The sequence below is a fragment of the Macrobrachium rosenbergii genome, chromosome 55, assembly GCF_040412425.1.
Source record: "Macrobrachium rosenbergii isolate ZJJX-2024 chromosome 55, ASM4041242v1, whole genome shotgun sequence".
In the NCBI taxonomy this organism is placed as follows: Eukaryota; Metazoa; Arthropoda; class Malacostraca; order Decapoda; family Palaemonidae; genus Macrobrachium; species Macrobrachium rosenbergii.
The window spans coordinates 77,015,522-77,027,662 of NC_089795.1; the positions used below are offsets into that span (position 1 = coordinate 77,015,522).

Genomic DNA, 12,141 nt, shown 5'->3' on the forward strand with positions numbered 1-12,141 from the left:
ACAACAACCACCTGTGTCGTTGTTCATTAAATTACTAAGAGATAAGCTTAGCCAAGAGCAGGCAAATAATGCACAACCTTCATGTCATTACATTCAAGATTTGAAAATTTAAATAGAACTGCCTTTTCAGTTTTATCACTGTCCTCTTACATACGTTATTTTATCAGCGGTATCTCGGAAGTGATATTATTCATATTTGCTTCAGACTTTAGTGTTCATGATCGTTAGTGGTCTATTATTGTCCTCACAAAAGGATTTCTGAATAAATGTGAATTTAGACCAAAGGCCAAGCGTTGGGGTCGCAGGAGATCATTCTGCGCTAAAACGGAATTTAACATTAAAGGTTTGAAAGGTAAACAAGAGGAAACTTGTGCCAGGCCTATGAATCAGCTGTTAGGAGGGGTGGAAATTAAGATGGAAGAAAATGAACGTGGAGGCGCAGAAACGGAGAGGTTGCAGCGGATGAAGGACGCTGCAAAGAATCCCAGTAACGCCCACAGTGTATGAGGTGCACTGATGGCAATACCACCCCTCCCCGCCAGCGGGGACGGTCATACCCAAAGCCGGTTGTAGCCTTAACTTTGGAAGTTGTCAAGGTAACCAACGTTCCATGCAGACATATATTTTTTTCCTACTAGTTCGCATGACCTTGGAGCCGATCCCAATTACCCTGTCCCTGACGGGGATATCATTAGAAACCCTTTGTGCCACTTTCCCACATACTCCACACATGATAATTATAAGCATTATAATTCTCTCCCCCTTACACCCTTAAGTATTACTTTGGCTACTTAATTGTAAGTCGAGAAATTAAACTGGTAGCCTGACATTTTTTTTACTGAAATGTTTTGCCTGAGTGCTTTCGTAGTCTTAAACATTAAAACCGAGGCAGAATTCTAAGGATATTAAATTTCTGAGAAATAGAGATAAAATTAAGGCACTTTTTAATCGAAAAATCATCGTCGATAATACGAAAGACGCAGGATTTACGCACATTTGTTTCAAGTAATTCATACAACCTGGAAACTTTGTTAAGACAGAAATGCACATCTGATTACAAATCTTACTTATAACAATTATGTAAAATTCCATTATCAAAATGAAAGTATTGATTACTGTTTTAATGTTTTTAGATCTTGATATTATAGCCATTCAAACATTCCAAAAATCCAGATAGGTGGGGTGAACTAAAACCTCCTAGGTGACACATATGTCACTGCAGAAACCCCCCTTGCCCTAAAAAAAAAACAAAAAGTTAGAAATGTAACAGGTCGATCACGCGAAAACCAAATACTAAATTACTGTTTAGTCATTTGCTGATGCAGTGTACTTCAGTTCATCTTTAGTGCACCTAAGACTTGCAGCTGCTATCTATCCAATAGCTTAGGTTTTAGTGTGCTTATGTGCAAATCGGGAAAGTGTGTGGAATTATTGGATTACTTCAGGAGGCCTATCTTGAAAGCCACAGCGTTATTATTATTATTATTAAGCAACAGCAGCAATTGTAGCATTTCAGTATTTTTTATTTTTATCATAAAGTAGCAGCAGCAGTAGTATAGTCGCAGTACTCATTTGACATGGTATCACACACACACACATACACACACACATACACACACACAAACACAAACTATACTGACTGAATTCTAAATTTTTTCCTTTAACTTGGCTGCAAAATATTCATAGACGGTATATATATCTGTATACCAGTACTACGTAGTTCGGTGGTCTTCCACCATGGCGGCGCTGCAGAGCCTTGCGGCCATCTTTAAAGGTCTGGTAACTGCGCAAATTGAACAAGGGCTTAGTGCGATTGTGAATTTTTCTTATCCTGAATGTTTAATGAGTACGTGTTTGGTGAGTGTTTAGGGTTTAGTGAATGTTTAGTGAATGTTTATGAGTAAGTGTATAGTGAATGTTTAAATTTTAGTGAATGTTTATGAGTAAGTGTTTAGTGAATGTTTAGATTTTAGTGAATGTTTTATGAATGTTTAGTGTGTAAGTATTCAGTGAATGTGTAGTGAGTGTTTAGGGTTAAGCGAATGCTTAGTGAGTGATTAGGGTTTAGTGAACGTTAGAGTTTAGAGAATGTTTAGTAAGTGCTAGAATGTTTAGTAAGTGTTTAGTGAATGTTTATGGATGTTTAGTGAATGTTTGGGGTTTAGTGAGTGTTTTGTGAATGTTAGTGAATGTTTAGTGTGTAAGTATTCAGTGAATGTTTAGTGAGTGTTTGAGGTTTAGTGAATTAGTGAATGCTAGTGTTTACTGGGTGTTTAATGTGAAAGTATTCAGTGAATGTTTAGCGAGTGTTTAGGGCTTAGCGAATGTTAGTGTACAGTGAATGTTTAGTGTAAGTAAAGGTGAATGTCAGGACTGCTTAGAGTTTTAGTGAACGTTAGTGTTTAGTGAATGTTTAGTGTGTAAGTATTCAGTGAATGTTTAGTGGTTGTTTAGGGTTTAGTGAATTATTAGTTTGTAAGTGTTATTGAGCGTTTAGAGCAGGTTTAGTGAATGTTAGTGTTTCGTAAATGTTTAGTGGGTAAATATTCAGTGAATGTTTAGTGTGTAAGTATTCAGTGAATGTTTAGTGAGTGTTTAGGGTTTAGTGTATGTTTAGTGTGTAAATGTTTATTGAGTGTTTAGGGTTTAGTGAATGTTAATGGTTAATGAATGTGTAAGTATACAGTGAATGTTTAGTGAGTGGTTAGGGTTTAGTGAATGTTAGTGTTTAGTGAATTTTTAGTGTGTAAGTGTTTCGTGATTGATTAGTGAATGTTCAGTGACTGTTTAGTGTTTATTAGTGTTTAGGGTTTAGTGAGTGTTTACTGTATAGCAAGTACTTAGTGAATGTTTAGTGAATAGTGAATGATTATTGAATGCTTAGTGAGAGTTTAGTCTTTACTGAATGTTTAGGATTAAGTGAGTGTTTAGTGAATGTTTACTGAGTGTTTAGGGTACAGTAAGTATTTAGAGTGTTTAGTGAGCATTTAGTGTGTAGTGAGTGCCTAGTGAGTGTTAGTATTCAGTGAGTGTTTAGTGTTATTGAGTGTGTGTATACAGTAGAGGGAGGTGTTTAGTGAGTGTGAGTGTATAGTAAGTGTGTGTCTTTGTGAGTGTAATTTATAGTTAGTATTATTAGTGTTTGTGATTTGCAGATTACTGTTTAGTTAGGGTTGGTGATTTGTATGCAACGAAAGTCCTGCCAATTCACAGGAACCATTTACTATGGCCACAGAGTAGATCAAGAGATCCATGAGCAGATGCTAGGCCTTGACCACAACAGTTTGGAGTGCTTAGGCCATCTGTTTTGTATGTAAGGTAATTTTTCTCTTTGAAATAATAATAATAATAATAATAATAATAATAATAATAATAATAATAATAATAATAGTAAAAAAATAAAAATAACAGTAAAAGTAATAATAGTAATAAAGTATAGTACTATGAGCTGGACCGAGACCTTTCAATATGGCCGCCCAAGGTCACACGCTCGGTAGGGAGATCGCCACTCCATGTTGTTGACGCACTATGAAAACATTACCCAATTAAGCTTTCTTTACTTATTACACCACTTTTCAAAGTTTTCCGACCTGTGAGACATTTTTCCCGGTTTTTATAGTGCACAAAAAAATAAATTCGCGAACTTCAAAGCCTCGACGACAAGGCATTCAACCTGTCAACTGTGTTCTTCAGTGTAAATGAATTTAAATGAATTTGGAATATAGATGGAAAGGAGCGGGATGTAGCATACGAGACTGACGACGTTATCAACAGAAGTGACAATCTAATCATGCAGATGTGAGCGACATTTTCTTTACTTCCAAAGCTACTTAAATATAAAAGAAATACTGAATCCAATCTACATATAATTTTCAAGGCATAATATGAGATCACTCTGACATTTTGCTTTGAAATAAAGAGCTCGTTGTTCTGAAGTTACTGACAGTACTATTATTGTACTTTGTATTAAGCTGGTATCTTTGGTGATTCTACCATGATCTCAACATGCATGAGCTGATGACTCTATCCTCACGCACGCACAAAAGCAAGAGAGAAGGGGACGGGAGAGGTTATGGATTCTACAGCGTTAGTGACCCGCATTCCAACAATTTCCTCACTAGAAAACAAGATGACAAACAACCAACAATCACGGTGTCTTCATTAAGACTTCAAAACAGCCCTTCGTCCTGTTCGTTCATTGGATCTTCGTCATTATTATCTTGTTTTCCCACAGGTGAAGTGGAGGTCTGGGGCGTCGCGGGAGGAAGGGTGGAGCTTCCATGCGAACCAAAACTCAAGGAACCGAACGATCATCCTGTCTTGGTTCTGTGGTACCTCTCGAGCAACACGACGCCCGTTTACAGGTGAGAACCATCAGAATATTCCAAGTTTTGACACATGGACCTTGCTAAAATAATCCAGGTTTTAACACATGGACCTTGTTAAAATAATCCAGGCTTTAACATATGGACCTTGTCAAAAGAATCCAGGCTTTAACACATGGACCTTGTTAAAATAATCCAGGTTTTAACATATGGCCGTTGTTAAAATAATCCAGGTTTTAACATATGGACCTTGTTAAAATAATTCATGTTTTAATGCATGGACGTTGTTAAAATAATCCAGGTTTTAATAAATACTTCGTGTTTTAACACATAGCCCTCGATAAAATAATAGCCCTCGCTAAAATAATTCATGTTTTAACACATGGACCTATTAAATAATCAGGTTTAACATAGACCTTATTAAATAATCCAAGTTTTATCATGTGTTAAAACCAGGTTTTAACATGTGGACCTTGTTAAAATAATCCAGGTTTTAACACATGGACCTTGTTAAAACCAGGTTTTAACACGTGGACTTCGTTAAAATAATCCAGGTTTTAACACATGGACCTTGTTAAAATAATTCATGTTTTAACACACGGTCCTTGTTAAAATAATCCAGGTTTTAACAAATGGACCTTGTTAAAAGCCTCATTTTCTTCTGTTTTTACCATCAATCGTTACTTATGAGAGAAAAATACGCTGCTTACCATAGCAATCACTTTCATACTTATAGTATTTCTTCCCAGGTCGCGTAACTTGTCTCTTTTAATTTTCTCTGTCAAAATGACTTTAAACACCATTGTACCTTGTTGAAGCTACGCAGTGAGTATCTGAATGATACTCACTAGCAGTGGGCCGCCACAAAGGAGAAGGACATAGAACTGACAAACTAATCCCAAACTACTAACCAAGTATGTGTGCGTGTGTGCGCGAGCGCAAGTTTGTATGCATTTATGTTTGTTTTAAAAGGTCACACTACCTGCATTTAGTGTAGAGAATCTATTATTATTTGGACTTTCAGTACCTTTGATATTTTAATAAGTTACAATAACAAACCGAAATGTGTTTCATAAATGACCGTGAACAACCACCCTCTCCTCCTTCGCATGCGCATACCGCCCAATCTTGTACGGCTTAACAGACACCTCTACAGTCCTTAACAAAAAAAGTAGACTTTCTGAGGAGAAAATAGTCTCGCCTTAGAAAAAAATTGTTTATATTACAAGCGACACTTAACGTTCTACATGAAATAATTTCTTAGTTTACTATGACAGTGTCGAGTGGTTATTTGTGTCCTGATATATTGTAGGGTGTTTTACTCACTGCTTGAAAGCTGCCTATGACCCTTGCATAAATATGTCTTGATACTCGCCCCAAATTCCCAAAGGGACGTTTTTACGTTCAACTACAACCACGTGTTGCCTCGTTAGCCCTAGTTATCCCTCGTTAGTCTAATAGCCTCCTTCATCTTTATGTAAATGCCCATAGTAATTACATAGAATTACTCCGCATACGTTACTCGAATGACAGGTTGAGTATTCCGAGAATCCCCGAGTCCCCTCCACCCCAGCGCTTTCCTTCGTTAAGAGAGATGACCTTATTGCGGTTATTTTCATCCCGATGCTCCCGCGGAAACCCGTCCGCTATTTAGATGATGTCTCCATCACAGAAAAGGAAATGAAGGGAAATGCCTTGATTTACGCGTCCTCCGTCTACGAGATCTACGAAATGACGGAGGAGGAAGGATAGATAATAACGAAGAATAACAAACAGCTTCATGCAGAGGAGTATTTATGCTCTACCATTCCCTCTAAGTAGATTCAGAGCAGAGGCGTGATGGAACTGTAAAACGGACATATGCCATGAGTCATTAGCAGTTCTGCTTCAGTTCGGGGAAGTATGAAAGAAGATCTCTAAGCCCGGTTGTACTGTAGAGTCTCTCTTCATCTTTTTCTTCTGAAGATCTATGTGCAAGGAGGCAGACGAGTCTTTGCTACTGCATTACGGGAAAGTGAGGACTTATGAACTAATTATACTGAAAATAAGTAATTTCTATACAGAAATTACTTAGGAAACACAAGAAAAATTACTTAGGAAACGCTAGATATCTATAGAACCTATTTCACTTTAATCCAGACTACAAGACAAAAACAAAACGTCAGAAACTGCTCATTTCAGACTGCATGTTTGTAAAGAACCACATTACACGGTTCACTGTTAATATCCAAAGTACTGCTGTGATCTGCTTTAGACCATGCTTTTTCTCCTAACATTTTGATTTTTATAAACATGTCAACTACCCATTAAGTTAACTGCAAAAAATTTAATAATGCATGGAAAATACTCTCGAACTTTAAATGGGTAAAGTACCACTTTTTACATGGTAAGACCTCTCGAACTTTGTCTCTTAATTCGTCTTATTTTCAGTTTCAAATTTTTCTTTAGGAAGGGAAATGTGCGAAAAGTTAATTGTTATAGTATGATGTGTGTGAACGTGTGTGTGTGTATATATATATATATATATATATATATATATATATATATATATATATATATATATATATATATATATATATATATATATATTATATATATATATATTTTATATATATAAAACACTAAACCGTTGCCCGTGACATGAGAGGCCTCAGAGAAAAGATAGCACAACAGTCACTGCCATATTCATACTTTAACAGCTGATTTTTGGTTGAACTCCCTGTGCAGCAAAAAGTTCATCAGCAGTGCATCGGATCCCCTAAACACAGTGCCATTCATCCACAACTGGCACGCATTCTAGCACTTCCAATGAATATTAAGTTACTCCCTTCATAAAGGATATTAAGTTACTTCCTTTTGAAAGCCTTTTCCACCACATCTGACCAGCTCTTTCTATGTCTACCTCTCCTTCTCCCAATAAAACTTTGAATTAGACACTTTTTACCAACCTATCATCCCTCACTCTTCCCACATGACCCAACCATCTCAAAATCTTCTGATAGACCCTTTCACCTACAATAACCCTTTTACCACCCCTACGCATCTCCACATTTCTCACCCTATCAAATTTCATGCATCACATGCTACGGAACTAGCTGAACTCAACACCTTCAATCTATTTTCTTTCACTTTATTTATCACTGACACTCCTCTTCTATAAAAGAATTCCACCTTGCCTTTGAAAGGCAATGTTCTGCACATACCACGCTACCTTACTTGCTTCACCCATCCTGGGCTCACCCTCTCTCTCATCCTACAATCATTCCTTATATTTACTCTCAAATACTTACGAGTATGTATATCATCTGGTTCCATTCCTCTACTAACCTTATTAACATTTAATGCTACATCTTCCTGGTCTCCATATACTTTTAAATTACTCTTGCTCACATTTACTCTAACTTCTCTTGTAAACTCTCTCAAACTCTAATTACTAGTTTCTGCAACTTCCCCCGTCTCCAATCCGCCCTGTATCATCTGCTAACTTCTAAAATTCCATACTCCATTAAGAACTCAAATTCTTATCACACAACTTTGCACCCACGTGTACTGTTCTTTCTCTGATTTCATACATCAATCCATCCATAAAATACATGCAAAACAAGTCACTCTCAAACATACTTATTCTACAACATGCTTAACTGCCATTATCAAAACAATAATTACTTACAACATCTTATCTTAACACTATCCACGATGCCTCTCTATCAGTTCTACTAAAGGTTCATGTGGGTCCAAGCACCCATATACAGCTTTCCAGCTTTTTTTCCTCTACTTTCAACCTTCTCGTACAACATGTTTTCATAACGCACACTTGATCCACACACCCACTTCCTTGTCTAAATGCACAGTGTTCTTCCCTTACCGGTTCTTTTGTCATCTATTTTCACATCTCAGTCAAAATCTTATCATACACCTTCCCTGGCATAATATGTAGTATTGTGCACTAAAAATTCTTAGTTGATTCTATGAGTTTACCTTTGTACAGCACAAGAGAACAACTGTTCCTGTTATCCAGTCCTTTCAAAACGTTCCCTCATCCATACACACTTTCCAAACCTTGGTCAGCCACTCAATCATGATGTGACCCCTGTATCACAAGCACCTCACTTGTAGTCCCTTAACTCCTTGTATTTTCCATTATTCAGCCTCTTAACTGCCCTCCTTGTGTCCTCAGTAGGCAGATCCACAAGTAGTCTCGACCTTATACTAACCCCTTCCACTCTTGCATCATTCAGCTCATCCTCCCCTCTACCCTCCACACTCAACATATCAGACAAGATGCTCCTTCCATTGATCTATAACATCTTTCACTTTAGACAGCATTCTCTCCGTTGGTATCTTCTATCATGACATCCATTTGATCAATAAACCTTTCTCTTTGTGTTTACTACTCTGTAGAACTACTTTTATTGAACCTAAAGTTGTTTATCATCTCTCGCCTATTTTTATTAATAACCGTCTTTTTCACTCTTGCTATCTCCTTGACTACCATATCCATCCGTGCGTTTGGCTGCGCATGATTGTCTCCTGTGACGTGCAATTACACCTCTATGTTTATGTCTTCACTAAACTCACTAAATTCCTATTTCCTGATCCCGCTACTTACCATTTTTATTTCCCCTTTTTACCCTCCTATGCCCACATGCATAGAAGACTTAGAAAGTGCAGGATTAAAGGTGTGGAAGGCTGAATGAAAGGACCCCAGTATCCAGGAAGCAACCGAGTTCTTGTACGATTTTTAAATATGAAAGGTTCAACTGAAAAACCTTCAATCTATTGCCTCGCTTTTTCAGAATGACTTTATTCAGTCACGTAGTTTGTTTCAGTCAACTGAATAAATTTGTAAGTCGAAGCTTATCGTCATTTTCATACAGGCCGGGGGAAAGCTTCCTATGTATAACCAATGCACTACCGCGCTTTTTTTTTTTTTTTTTGGTGGTGGATTTTCCCTTGAGATGCAAATGTATGATCCGAATTTCAGATGACCAAAATAACCGGATACCTTGACTACCTGATTTACTTCTGCTTGTGCACAATATGAATAGATGAATGAAGGTAAAACTGGTTTAATCAAACATTTTATCCAAAACTTCACACACACACACACACACACGATATGAACGGCACATTAACCAACACCGTTCAGTCCCTTAATAATTAGCAACTTGGGAAGTACCAAAATGCTTGATTAGTTAAATGGTCAACTCAAAACTAACTCAAACAATAAAAATAAACAAATAGCTTTTACCATGTTTAAAAAAAATCGAACTATGGACAGGTTTGCAAGATTCAGGCCCTCAATAATTTAAAAAATAATCAGACGTAAAAATGTCTAAAAAAAAAAAATTACGGCGACAAAGGTTAAACCGAAATCGCCTAAGTTCAGTGTAACTCTACAGAGAAGCAAGCGTCGCAAAACCCTTGTAAAATTTATGTTTGATCAGACGCGAATAAAAACCCACACATTTTCGGACAGCTGAGAGAGAGAGAGAGAGAGAGAGAGAGAGAGAGAGAGAGAGAGAGAGAGAGAGAGAGAGAGAGAGAGAGCGTCGACTCAAGTTCAACCTCTGTCATAATGTATTCTAAGGAATTTATACCCATTAAAGAAAGGGCTTCGTAGCAGGCTGAGTAATAATACTCAGATTACTATACATCAGCTTTCTTCTCCGTGCGAGTTCTTCTTCTTCCAGAGGTGATAGAACTGGTTTCTAAGACCAGATTTTTGTGGAAAACTAATCTTCCTTGTACTTTCTCTTCCTATTGTTCGCTACTACTGTAACACCGAGTGCAATTCCTTTTTGATAAGAAAGATTTATTCCTTCTCTCTTCTATGGTGAATAGCCTTCATTGTTAAAATGTCAGATAGTAGACCCTGCAACGCATACCAAGGTATCTATTCCAGTACGAAAGAATTTACCAAAGTAAGTCTTGGTCATGAAACAACATACTTCTTTATTCTTCCTGATATCGCATAAAGTCTTGATGTGTTCTTTGTAATATAATCTGAGCTTTTCGATGGAATTCTCTTTCCACTGGATCTTTTCGCTTTACATTTTCTTTATGATACTGTAGTCATGATATAAAATCAGTTGCGCCCACGAATATCTTTACCCTTTTAATACCTGTACAGCTATGACGCACGGACGGGCGACTTCAGCAGCGGAAACAGGTGGGCCGATTTGCACACCTTCGGCAACAGAGCCTATTTCTCGGCACTGGCAGTGCCGCCTAGCCTAATCCTGGAGCCCCTCCGCTCGGATGACGGAGGAATTTACACCTGCAGGATTGACTACCGGCGGTCGCCGTCCACCGCTGCCATTACCAATCTCACTGTTATAGGTGAGTACTAAGGAACCTGTTTAGTTAGTAAGGCTTAGGACGCTATTTTTGGGATTAGTTGATACCATGGGATATACCTCGTGCTGCAAGTTGATATAGCAACATGCCTATGAATAGATATTTTCGCAAACTTTTAGTGCAATTACAAAAGAAAACAATGTCTAATTGCCCATGTGCACGTGAAAATGGTAGAAGGCAGGACATACTGAGAATTAAGGACCCTTGATGAAATCCACAATAATTTAAAATAACCCATTAAATAAGTGTCCTTAAAGGATAACTTTATTCTTAAATCAAAAGAATCAACTTAAGATAACCTTCACGAATCTTAGGTTTGATCTCCTGTAGAAAACTCAAGGAAACATATCTAGCTACTATTCTAAACATGTAATTTTTACACTGGTAATTTTTTAAATATTCGCCTAATGAAATATGCTGTATTTCCTTTCAGCTGAGTGTTTTATAGCGATCTTTTTTTCTGCCAAATTCGTACCATAAATAGCTCCTTCCTAACAAGAATTTCAAAGTTCCACGAAAGAAATAACTGTTTGAAGAAACTTTAGAAAATTATTTTAAGCCTTGAGCTGTACCTGTCGGAATACACAAAAATAAACAAAATGGAAATAAATAAATAAATAAATATTAATAAATAAATATATATATTCTTAAATAAATAAGTAAATAAATAAATATGAATCAATACGTGGACTTAGCAGAAGATATACTGAGTAAAATTTTTTCTGATGTGCGCAGAGCGCAAAACACGGAGTAGCCTGTGAATAAAAATTAAATATAAAGTAACGAGAAAAGTACTAGAAGTAAACTACGAAAACTGACACAGACTGATGCGCAGTTTGCATGGAAAGAGAAACATTAACAAGACGCAAAAAGCCTTGAGGGAGTCGCGCGAAGGAATGGGAAAGAAAATACTAATATTGTAAACTTCTGCAAAATTCTACTAGTTTTAAGCGAGTTAGGAATTTCAGTAATGTAGAATTTCCCATTTTTCTGTCTCGGACACAAGTATTTACAAAAAAAAAAAGATAATTATACAATTATACAACTGACAGAAAAATAAACACTCGGTGTTTATCATACTTTCCGGTTTGAAGATTAATGGGCGTAAACAATTTGATGGCACCGAAGCAAGTAAGTGTTAAGTAGCTTTAATAATGCCAAGTAAGAGAGAGAGAGAGAGAGAGAGAGAGAGAGAGAGAGAGAGGAGAGAGAGAGAGAGAGGGGTTCTTTCTTTCACTCTCCCGTGCAAATGTAATTTATTCATTGGCGGTATGGTCAAGTAAATTCTTTCTCTTTCTTTCTCTCTCATGCAAGTGAAATTTATTCATTGGCGGTATGCACAAGTAAATTAAAAATTTCAACCTATATATTTTCTGAAATATTTAAGCAAAGAAATGTATAGCTGAGGTCAGCGTTGTGCCAGTATGGCGAATAGCTGGTGACTGAAGCCCCATGA

General features: G+C 37.0%; 2 protein-coding genes across 2 annotated transcripts in view; one reads left to right on the forward strand and one right to left on the reverse strand.

Annotated features, from left to right (window-relative positions):
- LOC136835461 (uncharacterized) overlaps positions 1-12,141 on the reverse strand; it is a 486,122-nt gene that overhangs the window by 449,121 nt on the left and 24,860 nt on the right. The window lies entirely within an intron of this gene.
- LOC136835453 (hemicentin-1-like) overlaps positions 1-12,141 on the forward strand; it is a 48,787-nt gene that overhangs the window by 24,864 nt on the left and 11,782 nt on the right. Inside the window, exons 2-3 of the mRNA XM_067099003.1 lie at positions 4,235-4,364; positions 10,459-10,667. Coding sequence (XP_066955104.1) covers positions 4,235-4,364; positions 10,459-10,667 — 339 coding nt within the window. The remainder of the gene's footprint in view (positions 1-4,234; positions 4,365-10,458; positions 10,668-12,141) is intronic.